The 19,576-nt window shown below is 35.9% G+C and overlaps 1 protein-coding gene across 3 annotated transcripts; it reads left to right on the forward strand.

Annotated features, from left to right (window-relative positions):
- Nucleotides 1-3,762: 3,762 nt before the first annotated feature.
- palmda (palmdelphin a) lies at nt 3,763-15,128 on the forward strand. Of its 3 annotated transcripts, none has more exons than XM_083548036.1 (9): nt 3,763-3,783; nt 6,906-6,957; nt 7,150-7,230; nt 7,503-7,621; nt 9,180-9,294; nt 9,426-9,450; nt 9,552-9,665; nt 9,837-10,673; nt 14,743-15,128. In XM_083548036.1, the coding sequence occupies exons 2-9, from the start codon at nt 6,913-6,915 to the stop codon at nt 14,766-14,768; spliced, it is 1,362 nt and encodes a 453-aa protein (XP_083404162.1). In that variant the 5' UTR covers nt 3,763-3,783; nt 6,906-6,912; the 3' UTR covers nt 14,769-15,128. The 3 variants fall into 3 exon arrangements, with proteins under 3 accessions (XP_083404162.1, XP_083404163.1, XP_083404164.1); XM_083548037.1 differs by lacking the exon at nt 3,763-3,783 and adding an exon at nt 6,688-6,715; XM_083548038.1 differs by lacking the exon at nt 3,763-3,783 and having other exon boundaries at nt 6,736-6,957; nt 9,837-10,340; nt 10,446-10,673.
- The last annotated feature ends 4,448 nt before the right edge of the window (nt 15,129-19,576 follow it).

The following is a 19,576-nucleotide window of genomic DNA, read 5'->3' on the forward strand; positions in this document are numbered from 1 at the left end:
GCACAGCTTTAATAAACACAACAGCGTTTATATATAATGGTAGACCACCATATAAACATACATAATTCTATCTCTGAAATGTACATTAGTACATATTTTAAGCAGCAAAAGAATGTACAATACTAAAGCACACCTTCACCGGCTCACAGAATTTCTTCTGCAAGGGTCACAAACTCGTCTGCCGCAATTAATCTGTCAGCGAGAGACAAGTTAATGACAAGCTGCTTGCTTACTGTGTCCATGCTGATCGCATCAAAACAGAGCTAAAGTTCTGCAAAAATAATATGATCCTGTTCTCAGGCCTTTCCAGTTTCTGTCAGCATTTGTTAACTGTTATGAGTTTCTCTTCTATAAATTGATTAATAGAACTATTGCTCATGAGCAATGAATAACCTGAAAATCATGCTTCACCCCAGTGTTATAAATGATGTTAACACCCATCACTTCAATACAGAGGGGTCAGATGCCTTCAGATAAACATACAGATGAAACTGATGACACTGTTGCATATTTATAACTATGCTATTCTGTGCTTGAACATAAATGATGAAGATTCAATAATATCCCCCATATCAATTGTATATGTAAGCTCATGGTGTTTTCAATCCCAGAGGTGCAATGCAGGATATACTGTATGTGAACATTTTAAAAAACTAAGAATGATTTTGGCAACTAGTTAAGAAAAATTATTTTGCTTTGGGATCATGTGATGCTATTCAGTCACTTATATTGAGTGTGTCATCATGCTTAGTGCTGTGAGGTCCTAACAGAAAGTAAAGCTGCTGTCCTGAACTACAGCTGTTTCATGTTCTTAATATTTGTTAAACCAGTATACTTACAAATTTTTTATTAAATCACACTTGTAAAAACGAAGCCAATAGACAGACAGACAGACAGACAGACAGACAGACAGACAGACAGACAGACGGACAGACAGACGGACAGACAGACGGACAGACAGACGGATAGATAGACGGATAGATAGACAGATAGATAGATAGATAGATAGATAGATAGATAGATAGATAGATAGATAGATAGATAGATAGATAGATAGATAGATAGATAGATAGATAGATAGATTTGCCAATATACTCATACTGATGTATTACAATGGTAGAGGAAAAGTTAGGAAGGATTAATAAACTCTCCCACTAGACGTTAGGTTCAGTGAAACATGTGTTGGGAATTTTTCTAACTCTGAGTAAAGAATAGAAAGAAATTCAGAGAGATTAGTGATAAAATCAAAGCAAAGCTACACTATATGTAGAGAATAGGGCCTGGCTACTATGCTAATTTACACACACACACACACACACACACACACACACACACACACACACACACACACACACACACACACACACACACACACACGCACACACACACACACACAAACACACACACACACACATAACACACCTACACACTGCTTCAAAGACAAAACAATTCATTTATAAGATATTAAAAAGTCATTAAACATGCAGATGTGTACTGTTTCTTGCACATTTTTCATTATCAGGGGTGTGAGGTAAATTAATTGCAACTTTGTTCTCTTTTTTTGTACATTCTGTTCTGCTCATGCATCTGTGCCAATTTTAGTGATGTTTCCTTAAAGGACTCTGCTTGTAAAATATACCTATGCTGACCTTAGCTGTCACTTATAAACATGGCTTTGCATCAGGACATGACCTTTTATTGCTACCATGTGTGTGGTTGAAGAGAACGAACAGGGTGTGTGGCAGGTGGGCCTGGAAGGGCAGCAAGTTCAGGTGTACGTAAACAGATTTTTTATTTTAAGAAGTGCAATGTCAGAATAACAATCTTGAGTGTAAAGTAAGTTTTACTTAAAAATCTATATGAATATGGTATTGTTTCCTCTTTGATGCATTTTACTGAAAGTTTATTTTTTTTTGTAGAATTGATGTACTGGACAAAAGACACACAAAATTCACAAAAAAACACAATGAAAAAATAAATAACCCATACTCAACATAGAGCATGAAAACGAAATATTCTTGTAAGGTTTGAAAGCAATTAAGGTGTTTTATATTACTTAAATCAACAGAACTTTTGCTATGTTTCCACACAGACAGTTTTAATTGCCGGATGTGTGCATTGCGGCGGATTTGGTGCTTGATTTCAGGTCTGGCGCATCAGTAAAACAAATGTTTAATGATAAAAAAATGTTTTTTTTTTTTTTTTTTTTTTTTTATGTCTGGGTAAAGAAAGGACATGAATAACCTGTGTTGCATTGGAAATATATATCATTTTATTTTTTTATTTTTTTTAGTTGTGTGTGTACGGTTCAGGTCGGTTCAATTTCGGTACGGGTAGGGGGAAGAAATACAAACCATAAAATTGCTTGTAGTTTTTTATTAACACAGTTTATTTATTATTAACATTCATGAATTGTGACTATTTGAACAGTTTAGATTTTGAAAATAATTTTAAATAAAATGCCTGCTTGGTTAAATAATATATTAAATAATATTTTATAATATTATATAAAAAAAAAAAAATAGAATAAATCTAATTAACACAATATACTTTTTATTATATTGATTAAATTGACTAAGCAATTTAATTGCAACAATTAAAATATATTAAATATAATTAACTAAATGAAAAAAAAATTGTTTACAGCTCTTGAACAGCTACATTTATACATTCACCAAAATGAAGAAATTTTACTCCTGGCATATTTAATTTTAAATTACTATATAAAACATGTTTTAACACAAAGTGTACAAGTAGTTTGACATCAGTTTAATAGTGGGCTTTTGCACTTTATTGGACAAGCAGTAAGGTCAGTCCGATACACTGGACCTCCTTTAACTTTACAGCAAATTGTTATTAAAGAAAGTCTTCTATTGGTAACTCATCAGATAAGGTTTTGGAATTTGGATTTGAAAATTGTACATTGAAATCTAAACATTGCCAAACTCTCAGTGTTGCCTCTCTGAGCGATGTCTTTAACTGTCTTTGCACCAGAGATGATTTAGGGTGGCAGACCCAATGCTTTATGTTCTTCATTATTTATGATCATCTACAGCATCCGCCTACTGGCACATTTAAATCTGACCGTGTTGACCTTGGCCCTTTAAATTATCAGAGAAGTTTTGAATGCCGCCTACTTTCTAGGCTACGTCTCTTCTTTCATTAGAGACTGCAGCAGGAATGTAGCATTCTGACATGCACTCGTTTTTCATAGGCCCTGTAAATAACTACAGGAACGCCTGACACCTGACCGGAGTGTGCGAGCTGCCAGCTGTCAGGATGATCTGTGGCACTGTTTTTTTTTTTCCTCTGCAGGAGCACATGTGGAGTGTGTGAGCTCATTTCAGAAGACATCGTGGAGACTGTCTATAATGACCTCACATCACTGGCCTGAAAGCAAATCTGAATTTTTTATAATTCATGCACACTTTTGCCCGAGGACTGCTATTCTAAGCACTACTGTAATCATTTCATGTAACTGATTATTTACTGATTGTCACTTTGTTCTGAGAAAGTTTAACGCTACACTTAAAGTTAAAGGAATCTCAGAGAAAATTCCATTGAGCTTCATAAATCATTTTTTTACAGTCTGCTTTAATAGATTAGCTGTAGTGCTTGAAATGTTTAAATGCATTTACACAATTTATTTTCAGACATTGAATGTGCTTTCATATAATTGGAGCAGCTTGTTGTCACTCATCTCCATTTCCCCACCCACAGCACCTGCATGCCCTGTTAAAGGGCAGTTGTAACACTCTGATCATTTTCCCTTCAGAAGACCTGGTGAGTGTGTGTTCCTTTTTCTACTACAGAGTTCAAATACTTTAACTACAAGTAGCTTTTTCTTATACAGTATTTTAAATAAAGTCAGACTGGATAACTCTCAATAATTATTGCTTTTCATTAACACCATTGTTTAATATTTTTATAACATTAGTAGTGGAGTGAATATTATGTTTATATACTGTAGACTCCATTAACTAAACATTACAAAAGAACACTATAAAAAACAAAATTAATTTTTGATTCTCTATTCCAGCAATTCTTTTACTGTTTTACAAATTACAATTTCTAAAGGAAAGTTATACCAAAAACAATTACTAATTTAGAATCCAATCATTCTATCTTGGTTTTACAAACAATGAAACTGACTTGGTTATTGAGCTCTTGTTGTGGTTATATGCATAACAATTTATATCATATTCTGTACGAGTTAAAGGTCTTCATCGGTCTTTATAATCTTCATTCACTTTCATTTCTGTATAAAAATGAAACCGGATCGAATCATGCTTTGTTACTCAGGTGCACTAAAGTTGGTGCACAATGAATCGTATTGCTTTTAATAAAACCTTGATGTGTCATTAATGATTGCAGTAAGAGAGAAAAGGAATGGATGTAGGCAGAAATGATACTATGGCATGTTTGCTGTGAACAGGAGGTTTATGCAAGACTTTGAAAATATTGCACAAAAAGTTATGACATCTTGTATACGAAACACAATCATATGTAGGGATTTGAATTGTTGATAAATCTGACTGCATATGAAAAGACGTTTCTTGTGTCTGGTGATTTTGGCACATATTCTTCCGAACCCCTTGCTGAAAAGAAGGATTATATGTATATGATGATCTCAGTGAAGAGAAGTAGTTGAAGAATGTGGTGGCCTCAGTGAGGTCAAAGATGATGTTTTTTTTGTACTCATTTAACTTGTGGGTGTTAACTAATCTGTTAATGCCACAAAGTGTGCACATTAAGTTTCTGGAAGTCATCCTGATGGATTGAATGACACGCATGTGTTGACGTGAGAGTCGTTCTCGCTCAGGTTTTAACCTCTTTAAGTATCTAATGAATCATGAACCAGAGTGCTATGGCACATCCTCTGCTTGGTCTGCTCTCATGTTTGTTGTGCAAACCATTTAAACGGATTTCAATTTTTTTTTTTTTTTTTTTTTTATTATTTTTTTTTTTTGCTGATAGAATTTGCAGCATGATGAAGTTATAACACTTACAGCCAACAAATCTTACACTTACAAATTTCTTCCTGATTCTGTTTCTGTTTCTGTTTTTATTGCCTCCATTTGCATAATTAAACTGTATGACAGACTCTGTTAATTATGCGAGAGCAATTAACTCGTTTCTGCTAAAACACTTGCATTCATTTTCATAGTTTATATTAATGCCTGTGTGTATTACAATAGCTGTGTGCTACATAGTGTTTGCATGGTGGTTAGGTTGCAACAGATGCCACAGGAGATTTGTGGATTAAGTCACTGTTGATCAGATTAGTGCAGATAAGGGGAAACACCCTCCTGAGGAAACTGGAAGTGTGGAGCCACAATGCGTATCTTTTTGGTCTTGGTCCATATGTCATCATCTCTATGTGAGGCTACGGCTCACAGTAATGGAGTATTTATTTTGTACAATGAAGAATAAAATCATTATGGGCAGGTAGAATAGGCATTATGCTTTTGGGCTCTGCACACATCAAAGATACACTTTATTATGATATCTCAAAGATAAGCAGTTTATGAACGGATCAGATTTTGAAATTGGGTCAAGACCACTGCAAAAGTCAGATGTCTGAAATTATTTCCTACTTGTTTCGAAGTATGTTTTAAGGAAATAGACATTTTAAAACATTCATGTACAGTAGTGGGAAAATGCTTTGACTTGTGGGCAACGAAGCCATTCCCATCGATCCAGAGTTCTACCTGTTTGTTTTGTGCAGGAATTGAAGCAAGGTTGATGATGTCACCTGTTATCTATCGTCAGAGATGTATGAGTTGAGGTCACAGTGGGGTAGGGTGGCTCTGTAGCGCCAAGTGGCCTGCTATCTATTTCTAGACTTTGCTTCAGGCCTCTGGGAATGCAGGAAACAGGAGGGGTCCGCATACTCATTCTCATGGGTGTGCGTGTGTGTGTGTTTAGGAGTTTGTCCTGCTGGAAAAACCTTATGTTTAAGCAGCTGGGTCTGAACGGGACTTTCCATTTGCTTACATACGTCCGGCTTTTGGACCATTCTTGGATCTTGCAATGTTTCATTGAATGCTTATACTCTCCCACATCTGTTCAGCATTTGAACTAATGATACAAACCTAAAGTAATTTACAAACAAAATTTTACGACCAATATTTTATCATACTGAAATAATACACTCTCATCTGAAATCATATAAAAATATTTAGTAGACTTGCTTATCTGATGTCTCCTGTCCAGCAAACTATAAATATCTGCCACATTACTGACCTACTGACTGATATGATTGACCTCCATGACCTGGAAGTTAAACATATATACTGTACAGTGTGTAGATTTATACTGTTTCCATTTTCCTTAAATTTGTCAGAATATGGAATTCCTGGACATTTCATTATAAAGACTACTCATGATTTAGAATTTATTAGGATGCCAGAAGATGGGATTCACTGTGAATCCACTGGTAATTTCAGTAGCCAGCTTGGTATGTGAAGCCTACATTGTATTGATAATACAATGTATTATAGTACATTATAGTATATAATAGTATATAATATATGTATTATTTTCCATATACTGTACATTATCTGTCATGTATGAAACACGCAGATCTCCACTGATGAACTGCACAGATTTAGAAGAGTGCTGAATGATGAATGGCTCTGATGACCAAATCCTATCAGGCAGATTATTTTTGGAGTCCATGTGTGGGTCAGAGCCTCCACACATGCTATTCCTGGTATAACAGAGAGGAAGAGAGCGGCATGAGTCTGCTGATTTCCTGATAGATCTTCAGTTACTTCATATAACATTCAGCTCATTTAGTCCAATCCACATCCACTCCGCACATTAGTCAGACCTCGAAGCGACAGAATAATATACTTGGAAATGAAATGTATCTGTAACTGAGAATTGTTTTTTCTTGCTAGAGTCACGATGGAAGAGACAGAACTATTAAAGGAGAGACTTCAAGCTATAACAGTAATGTATTCTTTTTTATTACAAAGAAAATTCCATGGAGTATGTAAAGGACTTTATTCATGCTGATTTACTCTATAAACTTGTTTAATACATTTTTGCAGAGTGTATATAAGGCAAAAAAAATGATATAACTCTTTTAGCTTTAATGTTAGGAATGTTTTCTTTTTTTTTCCTACACACGTACATGAACAGAATAAACGAAAAATCCAGGAGGACATCGCATCAAAGCGGCTGGAAATCGACAAGGAAAAACTGAAACTTCAGCAGCTAAAGGTGAATTTTAGCAATAATTAAGAAATTATGTTTAGCATCTACTTTTTTTGGATAGACTTGTGGAGATGTCAATTTTGACAGTATATAACTATGACATGGGTGTTAGTGCCAGATGATTTGCTGTTTATCTGAGCAGATGTGCATATTAGTGGATGTGTGATTGTACAGTATATTTAAAATCATACATATACACATGTATGTATATATCTTATCTCTACTATTAACCGTGCAAACAATATCTGTAGAAGTGTTCTTTTTGTTACATGTCACAGAAAAAATCAGCAAGAGATCTATGGCTTATGGGTGGTACAAGCACTGGAGCTGCCCAGAAAGAGCAAAAAGCTCAGGATGTTATCCAGCAGACCAAAACACTACAGAGCAACATTCATCGGTAAGTAGACTCTTTAAGATGTTGGATACTATATCTGCATATTTGATTTGGCACGTTTTACGCTGGATGCCCTTCCTAACCATATAGGCTGGTTTAGATATAAAATACTAGATATATGTGTGTATTTAGGTCTAATACAGAGTTATTCAAAAAGAATGAACCAATATCATGACGCATTGCTTCAGTTCTCAAGCAGCGTCATGGAATGAGTAAGTGACCATTTGAAAGAGGAGTTATCTAAGTTGAAATTTGATAAATTGTGAGTATAATACTTGTGACTTGGCTGGACTTTTTTATTACTTTTCCTTAATAAAATATTGCGTGATGAAATCGGTTCTTTCTTTTTAAAGAACCATGCATATAACTATGATGCTCCATTCTATTTATTAAAATACTAGACAAGCAATATACAAAATATTTCTATATTAATAATACACCATCCAACTAGATTCCTAAAAGAACAAACTGGATCCTGTTTCTGCCACCCTTGAGCCCTGTGGTGGCTATTCTGGACATATAAGTCTCAGTTCTGCCTTTCTTAATTGTCTGCTGAACAACCTTCTTTAGATCAAGTGGACCGATTCCAAAGATATCTGATATAAAAATAACTTCTTATTTCCAGAAGAAGCCAAGGTTCCTTACTGCTTAACTATATCCTAGGAAGTTTCTGCTCATTGCTGTCACCTCTGCTTAATACAATAATAATAAAAGCCGCTTTAAGTTTACGTTTATTGTAAAAACTTTTATAGCAATAAGGTTAGGATAGTTAAGAAAAATTATAAATACTTGTCGCAAGTATTAGACAGCAAAATATATATTCAGTATATGATACAATCTAATATTTATTTTTAATCGCAAATACACCATAGTAATTAAATGCCTCATAGGTTAATTTGTTCACCTTTATTTGTCCCAGATTGGCGATGCTTCACTTCCCAAAATAGATTGACCTTTAAAAGGAAATAAACTCTATTCAGTTATTTTCTGTTCTAAAATAAGTAGAAGGGTCCTTTGTAGGAAAGCTATAGTGGCATTTAAAGAACTGCATTTTGTTCTATTCATTTGCCCCTTACACCTCCCTGATTTCATGCCATAGAAAAAGAATGAAGCATGACGCAACAGAGATGCAACAGTGTGATGCTATGAGCTATTATAGGTTCATGTATAAGCTCTTGCCCCCTAACTTGGCAATCCTGGTGTCTGTCTCACTTGTGATGAATTTGTGAAATTACTGAGACCAACGATAAGTACGTGCCGTACATATTTCGCAAAGTCAACTCACAGAATGCTGCCAAATATTTTCTAATGTCACGCTTATTGACCTGCAACACCCTCTTGCTATCTGTAGATTATTCCACATTGCTTGTAAATGACAAAGTACTAGACGTTGTGTGATTTGAAAAAATCAATGCCAACAGTGTGACTGGCTGGCATCGAACCGTGTCTGGATTCTTTACCAGAGCTCATCTATGCTCTGTAAGAGCCAAGAGGGGAGAGCTAGAGCCAGGCAGCCATCCATCCAATTTCAATTATGTCACATAATCACTGTGTCCTGTAGGATAGAGAAAGAAATTGAGGCTCTAGAGAGAGAGGAGCTCAACATCTCCACAAATGAAGGCCTCATCCTGCACAGGCTGAAAGCCATTGAGAAGTCCACAGCAGACATTATTAAGGTAGTATTAATGCATATCCTGTTTACAGACTGAATGTCATGATTGGTAGATTATAGTATTAAGAATGCATTTATTGTCATTATTTGCGATTAGAGAGCTCATCTCACCGCAGCATTTACATTTTCTTACAGGCAGCAAATGAAAATTTCAAGTCAGGTAAAGAAAATAGAAAATAAGTTATTAGACAGTTAGTCATTTCCACTTGGTTGGTAAAATAATTTTTGGCCACTATATGTATATTGTTATGGCCTTTGCAGAACCTATCCAGGTTTATTCAGGAATTTCAGATGCTCAAAAATCTTATACACCTTTAAACATGAGGAAACAGACATCCGTGGATCAAAGACTCAATCATGAACAACAGAAACCTGGTAATAATTGTTTGTTTGACTGAATTTTGAGTTGATTGGTTGATGTTCTGAATATTTACATTTGGATTGCTCAATTATATTATGAATGACTGTTTAAAATATGATAGTACATCTTGTGGATTGTAAATCATATTCTTATCATCACACTCTCTCTCACACATGCACTAACAGCTTTGCTTGCCATGGAAATCAACGTTCAGAAAGACCTGCGCACCGGCAAGAGCCATGTCCTTTCTACCTGCACAGTCCCGGCCCAGGAATTACAGCAGCGTGGCATCAAGGTGTACGATGATGGCCGTAAGTCTGTGTATGCGTTGCACAGTGCCTTGGATCAACCTGAACCCAATGGAGTGGATGAGCTTAGCCCTAAGGAGGTGGAGGAGCTCCTGAAACAGGCCACAGAGAAAAGGAAGAAGCCTCAAGACCATCATGAGCCTCCGCATCTCAAGCACTATCAGCACAGCCCTTGCTCAGAGCTTTATAATATGGAAATGAATGAGTGGCCAGAGTACAATCACAGTGGTATACACTATCCCTACCAGGAAATTCAGGAACCTGCTTGCGACTTCACCCAATACAGTGACCAGCACGAGAATGATCACAACAGCAATGGCAAGAATTTTGAGATGTATGGAAGCAAAACGAGATGTGACCCAAGACAGATTTACGACCCCTGTGAGAGACATAGAAGAACTGATAGCCAGCATGTGAATCATATACCTCCTTTGTCTTACAGAGAGGAGGACCCTAAACTCAGTGTCTTAAACACTTTGCCTTCAGATGAACCTGTCACTATGATCTTCATGGGATATCAGAATGCCGAAGAGGTTACACAAGACACACAGAGCTATGAGGGGTCCATTCAAGCGGAGCTCGTTATCATTGGAGATGGTGAGGAAGAAACCTCTACCAGTGCTGCACCATTCCAAATAATACCCACCCATTCACTCCTAAACTGCAATACCAACAACGCGTCCACACACCTGATCTCGGAGACGCCACTGCCAGGTAGAAAAACATCTAAACAAGCAAGACTAAAATACTGCTGCTTGTTAATGTAGCAATGAATGACCTTTCTTTCATTAACTATTTCATAATTTTCAGAAGCTGTATTCTCTGCATGGCCTATGCAATACAACACTGCTTTTTCTGTGTGTTCATTTCCTTTTACTCTGTCTTAACACTTTCAGTCATGTAAAGCTTTTTCACTCACACATTTACACCATGTAACTTGACTTGAAACTATGGTTGAATATGTACTGTCCAAAGAAGGTGTTAAACCAGTAAACTTGAATATGCTATGGGGAATTTCACACACATTCATTCTCAATGAAGCGTCATACAAACTCAGCAAGGAACTGTGGGCGAGTCATAGTTACATTTATTGCATTTGGTAGGCGGCCTTATCCACAGCCACTTAAAAAAAGTGAACTTCAATCTTTATCAATAAATACATTCTGATAAAGATTCATTAGGGGACAGATTAAAAATGCCTAAAACTCTGAAACTCTGATGGGAGACAAAATAGACTTTTTTTTAATAGCAGAAATGGTAGGTGAATTTCTGTTAGTGACTCTGCTGGAAGGTTATTCCACACCATAAGTGCCAGAGAAGAGTCTTGAAGTTTGTCTTACTCCTACCTGAGAAATGTACATGGTGAAACCTGTCAAGCAATGGTTCAGGATTGGAGGGAGCATGGCAATGGTCCATTTTATTGGATTTGTAGGTGAGCATCAGTGTTTTAAATCTGCTGTGAAAAGCTACAGGAAACCAGTAAAGGGAGTGTAGCAGTAATGTGCTGTGGAAGAACAGAGGAAGGTTAAAAACAAGTCGTGCAGCTGTGTGTTTCTGTGTGTCACCCTGACATACACATTTTGTTTACTCTTCAGAATCCATTAGTTGAAACGTTCTTTTGGTAACGTTGAAAATGATGTGTTAGTGCTGAGGGTTTGTTCATTATATAAGTGTTATATAATGCCAGTTCAAACTAATCATTTTGAAATCCATGCATTTGAAATCTATGATTTCATCCTTTATATTAGCTTGCATTCTGAAATGTGTGTGTCTTGCGTTTGTAATAAATCTGACTGAATACGGAGGTAGTTTTTTCTCTCAAATGCAAAACAAAACACATTGCACCATCCGAATGTGAACCATTATAAGTGAGGCGGTGTTGTCTAATTGCACAGCTCATTCTGTAGATGGCAGGATTTTCATATTTAAATGGAGCATGCACACCCACCCATGTCCCTGAATAACACACACACACAGTATCGATCTTCGTCATCGCGTTGCAACAGGGGTGTGCAAACTTTTGCACTCACCCTGAAGCTGATTAAACATTTTAGCAATACAGATAATAGATAAAAACGGTTGTAGGAAGAAATCCAACATTTGTAATTTTTCATCTTGTTAATTCATTGTTTCGCACTTTATGTATGCTGTTTGCTTGAAATATGTTGTCTCATTTTCAACAACATTAGCCCTGAGAGTAGAACAACTAAAAGCTGAAGGCTCATATTAACGCATTACTTTGCCCATTAATGCATTCAACGCATTATTATGTATGTATGCACTACTAAGGCACTGTTGTTTCTATAGCAACAACATACACATGGACTTGTTTGCCATCAGTATCCTAAACCTCACCAGTACTTTTTTCTTTTTCACTTTTAGTATATGTCTAGGTAAAATGAGACACGTGTAACATTTAATGTATTCATACTGTGCATTTAAAACAAGTCTTTCTTCTGTATATTTTCTCAAGTGAAGCAGAGATACAATTCATTACTGTTAACATGTGATAGAGACACTATAAAGGCACTCTGCACTCCATATCATATATAACAATAACACTATATGCAGCTCTGTAACCTAAACTCTCTGTACTGTATAGTTTTAAATCATTTTTGTTTTGCAGTTGATCCTGCATTAACCTGATGAGTGATTTGTGTTATGTTGCATTTCTTTGTTGATGCCTGCTGAACATCCCAGGGTGCTGTAGCTGAAGATTTGTTCGTTTTTAAGCAGCTCCTATCTGGAAACATATTCCAAAATGTGAATTCTGGAGTAGTTTTAAATAGTAAACAAAATCTGAGGGAACTTTTTAAAATAAGCTTAAGTACACTATATGGACAAAGGTTTTTGGATGCCTGATCTGGTACTGATGTAGGTGAGGTGAGGAGATCTGGGGTGCAGTCAGCATCTCAATTCATCCCAAATGTGTACAATAAGGTTGCGGTCAGAGCTCTATAGCAGGTCACCTCCATCATAATATTCCACTCCAGCCCATGTCAACCATGTCCTTATTGTTATGATGGAACAGGTTTGGGTGTTATAGTTCAAGTGAAGGTAAAACTTTGTGCTACTGCATCCAAAGTAAAAGAACTACATAAGCCTAGGAAAATCAAATGTCCAGTTCTTTTGTCCATATATAGTATTTTTTTTATTCCAAAATGTATTATTTATGAACATGATTAACTTTAATTAATTCAAGTAGGTCATATTATTGCTCACTGCTATTATATTTTAGTATATTAACACAGTGTTATAACAAAACAGTAGTAGATTAGATGTCTATTAAAATGGATTTAAACATACTTTGTGTAACCTGTATGGCACTGCTGTGCGTATTCTTCTATGACAGCATAGCATCCCAACGTATTATAGCAGTTAGACGATACATATTTTCTTAAATTATGAAATAATAGTGAAATAATATAAAAAGGAAATATAATTTGAACCAAGGAATTCTCTTACAAAAAAACATAACACACATTCACTACCTTTTATCTTTTGACAATTTTTGTTATAATTTTTTTTAGCAATGAGTTAAAGCATTAATGTTACCTTTTTATCATTCATAAGAAGGTAACAAAGGTTCGGTAGCTTTTGTTGCATCTTTTGTTTTGCTCCTGACCTCATTCTATACTTGTGTTGCATCCTAATATACTGTAAGTTTAAAAGCAATTTACACTTCAAACTGTGTGTGAAGCTGCAGTGTGTTTCCTACACACACTCAGTTGAGCATGATCTTCATGTTCCTAATCTTAATTTGTAAACTTAAAATTTTAATTATTTAGTTCTGAGTTCAAGAGACAAAAATTTTATTATTTTTTTTTCAATCCTTTCATCAATTATTTAATCAGTTAATTAGCTAATAAGTATTTAAAACATTTAAAGTATGCATAATCTTAAACAGGAATTCACATACACAAAGGTAACCCACATTCAGGTTATTGTTCACCGGACAGGGGCCGTCTTAGATTTTGCTCCTTGCCCTATTCTATAATTATGTAGCATCTGAACATAAGTGTAACAGCATTTACACTTTAAACCATGTGAAGCTGCAGCATGTCTTCCACACACTCAGTTGGGTACGAGCTGAATGCAAAACTATAATCTAATCTAAATTTCAAAATCAATATTTCAATTTTGGGTTCAGGATACAAACAAATTGGGACATCCTCCTGTTTCACTTTTTCTTTAATTTTAAGATAAACTTTTTTAAAACTGCTTTTTTTTCTTGTTTAAGTTTTGCTTAAGCGTTTTCCGACAATGGCACAGTTTGGTGGGTTTGGTTCTGTACTTATTTATTACTGCACAGGCAGACTGTTCTGTTCTTATCTTATATATTTATATGACTTTTGCAGAGGAAGACTTGATTACAATTGCACTTAGTGTTGAATTTGATATCCTTTACATAGTGATACCAACTGACATAATTACATAATTTATTTATGTTATGCCTGTCATATTTATTAAGACATAGACACACACACACACACACACACCTACAGTACCCTCAGTTGTTTATTCCCCATCTTTCAACATTCTCTTACTCTTATATAAGCTGTCTCTTTATGCTTTAATGCGCTTTTGCAAAGCAGAAAACTTTCACTGCGCACAAGTCAAAATAGCAATTCTTTAAAAACCAAAAACCTAAAGATTGACTTTCAGTGTTCTGTGATTCTAACAGTATTATTCTTGAGCACAGAAGCATGGCCTTTGCCATAATCCCCCGCAGTGTTTCAGCTGACGGAGAGTTGAATCGATTGCTTTTCTCTCCCACTCACAGCTTCCCTGAGCAGCCAAACAGTGTAGCGAGAGGCAGATGATGGAACACAGCTCAAAGGCTCCATGGAGGAAATTGAAGATTGCTGACTACATCATCAAAAAGATTCACTCAAAAGAACTTTAAGTATCCAGTGGGAGTAAAAGAAGCAAAAGAAAAATGTCTGACTAGATTTGCATATGGATAAGATTCATGATTTGAGTGTGAGAGGTCATAGATTCAAATTTTAGCCCTTCTTTCCTAATAAACCATGAAATAATCAAAATGTACTTCTGTCAGCAGCACATGATGAGCAAATTTCATTAGAAAATCAATTAACTGTATAACGTATTACCAGTTATGTAACTAACAGCACCCAAGATTAGAATGTCAATAAAGTATTCAACATTTCCTGAGGCGGTTACAGCATGTACCCAAAAACATATTGCTACAGTGTTCTGATGCTCTAATGGCCTCTAATCTAATAATAATATTTTGTTTTTTCCCTCTCAGTGTTCTTGCCTGTCAAACAACATTCCCATATACAACCCCAGTTCCCAAAAAGTTGGAACACTGTAAAAAGTAAATACAAAATGCAATGATGGTGCAATTTTTATAAACCCATTATTAAATTATTATTATAAACCCATTATTAACAGTAGAATATGAAATAAAAACATAAAGGATAAAAGAGTGTTTAAATAAAGCAAATGTACCATTTTCAGCAAAAAAATGAGGAAATGTTGAATTTGATGGCTGCAAGGCATCTTAAAACAGTTGGGACGACGCAACAAAAGTCTAGAATCATACGTTTTACTAAAAAAAAAAAACATCTGCAGGAAACAGGTCAGTAACATGATTGGGTATAGAAGGAGTAACTTAGAGGGAAGAATCCCTCCGAAGTCTACAAGATATAGAAACATTTTCAGAATAGTGATGCTCAACATAAAATTGGGAAGGCTTTGAATGCACATGGGACAAGGGCAAAAATCAATATTGGATGCCTGTGATCTTTAGGCCCTCAGGCAGCACTGCATTAAAACCAGACATGGTTCTGTAATGGAAATCACTACATGGGTTTAGACATCCCTCCAGAAATCATGTGTCATCCACAAATACAGTTGTATAATACAAAGAAGAAGCCATCTGTGAACATGATTCAGAAATGCTGTCACTTCTCTATGCCAAAGCTCAATTAAAAAAAGACTACGGCAAAGTGAAAACCTGTTCTGCGGTAATAAACTTTTTTTGGAAACCATGGAAACCACATCCTCCAGACTAAAGAGAAAAAGGGACCATTCTTGTCATCAGTTCTCAGTTCAAATGTGTGCATCTCTAAATGTATTGGGGGTGCATTGGCAGCTTTCGCTTCTGGAAAGACACAATTAATGCTAAAAGGTTTTAGAGCAACATTTGTCTACATCCAGATGATGTCTTTTTCAGGGAAGGTCTAACATATTTCCGCAAGACAATGTTAAATCACCTACTGCATTTAATACAACAGCATGGCTTCATAGGAGTCTGGGTGCATCTTTAAACAAGTAATATTACAAAAAGATGAAACAAAACAGCTAAATAGTATAAGACATGAATGGGAAAACATTCCTTTCCAGAAACTCCAGCAAATGGTCTTCTCGGTTCCCAGATGTACACGAACAGTTATTAAAACAAGAGGTGATCACAACCCTGTCTCACCTTTTTGAGATGTGTTGCAATCATCAAATTAAAAATGTATCTTTTTTCCCCTTAAAATGGTAAATTCCCTTACTTTAAAGATTTGATATGTTTTCTATGTTCAATTGTGAATACAATATGGTAAGAAAAAAAATTGTGGTAAGAAAAACATATAAAAAATATTTTTTTTTATTGGGGTTAGATTCTCAGGCTTAGAATAGAATAGATTATAATAGTCTTTATTCGTCACATATATGTTACAGCACCATGAAATTTTTTCTTGTTGCATATCGCAGCTTGCTTAGAGGCTGGTGTCAGAGCACAGGGTCGGCCATCATACGGCGCCCCTGGAGCACAAAGGGTTAAGGGCCTTGCTCAGGAGCCCAAAAGTGGCAGCTTGGCAATACTGGGGCTTGAACCCCGACCTTTCAATCAGTAACCCAGCACCTTAACCACTGAGCTATCACTCCCCCGAAATATTTTACTTTGGTGATGCCGGGGCTTGAATCCCAGACCTTGTGGGGACCTGCTGATCGGTAAACCAACACCTTAAACACTGAGCTACCATTACTGCTACCGCGATCCTGATGCCGAGTGAACCTGACCCTGATCTTGAGTTACTCTCTGTGCAATTTCATGTTCTTCGCCTTTCCTTTGTATGATACCCCTAATACAATGTGTAATTTCATAATACTGTATTTTTCAATATTTATATTATTTCCAAAAATATTACAGCAAACACATATTTACTTAAATCTGTATTGCAACATGTATGATTATATATATTATACATTATAATCAGTACTTTTTCTAGTTAACATTTTTTCCCTGTCATAAGTTTCTAAAAATGTCATGATTAGCACTTTTTCTAATAATAAGATGAACTGCCACTAATGCGTACTTCTTCATATGTAATGTCCATTTATTAACCTGTTATAAAAACAATCTATAATTAATAATTCTAGTAAACAACGTTTATTTTGAAAAGGTTTGGCCTTCCAGTGAGAATTAATTATTATTGGATGATCTATTATGGATATGGATATCTATCATTTAGCCCAGGGGATCGGCAACCCGCGGCTCCGGAGCCGCATGCGGCTCTTTCATCCCTCTTCTGCGGCTCCCTGTGGCTTTGGAAAATAAATAATGAGTATTTAATTAAAATGTATTTTATTTTAGTTCGTTAGTTTTTAAAATGTAATTCTAAATTTGAAGATTTTGGTGATCTTGTAAAATCTAAATAAAACTTAAGGTTTTTGTCGCTCTTCATATGCGTCACAACCGCTAATGTGCGACACCCACCGGCACGCGACTTCTTAAACTTTGGTTGACGGCACACAGAAGAGGACGGCATTTGTGGTTTGCTGCCGGTGGATAATTTATGTTCGGCGTTCTTTTCATAAATACAAGAAGGACTCAAATAGACATTGAGTATTTTACTTGAAAGTAACCTTCAACCCAATGTCTTTTTTTAAGGAGTTCACAATTTTTTTGTTGCATGCAGAAATGTAATTTCATTCTCTCTGCAGTTCATTGATTTCATAAATGCAACACATTATGGTTTGATTATACATAGCATAAAGGCAAAAAAAACAAAAACGTTACATGTAGTCAGGCTGCAAACGCGGAAGCAGATAAAGTCCGATCATTGTCTTTAATTCAAACCGTACAACACAAAAACTCACAAGCCGAGGAAAACAACAAACAATGACATCCGCGCAAATCGAGTTCTCCATCCTGAGCGCGAATGTCCAAAACATAATCCAAATTAAAGTAAAGCTTTCGGCAATGAGTAATCCAATACGGAAATGGATTCCGGAGTTCTAGCCAGCGGTGAATGCCCGCGGTCGAGCAGCCACGCGATTTACCGGAATGACAATATAACGACCGACAGCCTGTGACTCAAGAACGTGAGTTTATGTAGTCTGATCTTTCATGAGCCACAGCTGTCGGTAATCTTGGGAAGCAGCGTGACTGCTATCGAGGGGGGGCGTGGCAGGGTGAATCCCTGACAGCTACAGGGGGGGGCGTGGCAGGGTGAATCCCTGACAGCTACAGAGGGGGGCGTGGCAGGGTGAATCCCTGACAGCTACAGGGGGGGGCGTGGCAGGGTGAATCCCTGACAGTAGTGTTATTTCAATTTAAATGTCAAAAGGGTTTTGTGGCTCCCAGTGTTTTCTTTTCTGTGGGAAACAGGTCCAAATGGCTCTTTGTGTGGTGAAGGTTGCCGACCCCTGATTTAGCCAAACATTTATTGTCAGTACATTATTTGGATACAATTATTGGGACACCTGACTTTTCCAGCCAAATGTGATTCTTCCCCAAACTGTTACCACAAAGTTGGAGGTACACCGTTGTATAGGAGTCTTCGTTTTCCTCTCACTAACCATTAGACTCAAACCTGTTACATCAGCTACATGTAGATTTTACATGGTGTGGAGTGGAATCTTTTGAGTGGCTTGCTATACGGCTATATATGGCTCTGACCTCAAATATATAACACCTTTTTTTGATGAATTGGAATGCTGACTGCACCCCAGGTCTCCTCACCCTACATCAGTACCTTACATTACTATTGTCCTTGTGGCTGAATAAGCACAAACATTTCTTCCCAGAAGAGTGGAGGTTATTATATCAGCAAATGGGGACTAAATGTGGATTGGGATGTTTAAAAAGTACATACAAATCTTAAGATCAGGTCTCAACAAATTTTTGCCCATACAGTGTAAATTTATACTCACCCAATTTATCTTATTTTTATGAGGGTTAATATCAGAGGAAACAGAAGAAAGCTGCAGAGAAAATGACCTGGATTTCATTTGAATAAAAGAAGATGGTAATAATAAAGATAATGAGATAATAATAAAAAAAAATAAAAATAAAATGTTATTTATATATATATTTATATGTATATATATATATATATATATATATATATATATATATATATATATATATATATATATATATATATATATATATATATATATATATTTATTTATTTTTTTTATATTCAAATTAAGGGTAATGTTTATTCAAATAATTAGGTAAATAAAATTGTCTAAAAAGTGTTTAATCTAATATTTAAATGGTTCATCCAGCAACCAGTGAGAGAAAGTAGACGGCAGAATGCCATCTGGAGAGCTAAAGGGGCTCAGATCTGGTGTGTAGTGGCTCATTGTGC

The sequence above is a fragment of the Silurus aristotelis genome (assembly GCF_946808225.1).
Source record: "Silurus aristotelis genome assembly, chromosome: 8".
Classification (NCBI taxonomy): domain Eukaryota; kingdom Metazoa; phylum Chordata; class Actinopteri; order Siluriformes; family Siluridae; genus Silurus; species Silurus aristotelis.

Excerpts from the sequence above, each read along its gene's own strand:
- palmda (XM_083548036.1), top strand. The coding sequence starts at position 6,913 with ATGGAAGAGACAGAACTATTAAAGGAGAGACTTCAAGCTATAACA. Across the intron at positions 9,451-9,551 it reads AAATGAAAATTTCAAGTCAG|AACCTATCCAGGTTTATTCA; the intron begins GTAAAGAAAATA and ends TGGCCTTTGCAG. Across the intron at positions 10,674-14,742 it reads CTCGGAGACGCCACTGCCAG|CTTCCCTGAGCAGCCAAACA; the intron begins GTAGAAAAACAT and ends TCCCACTCACAG.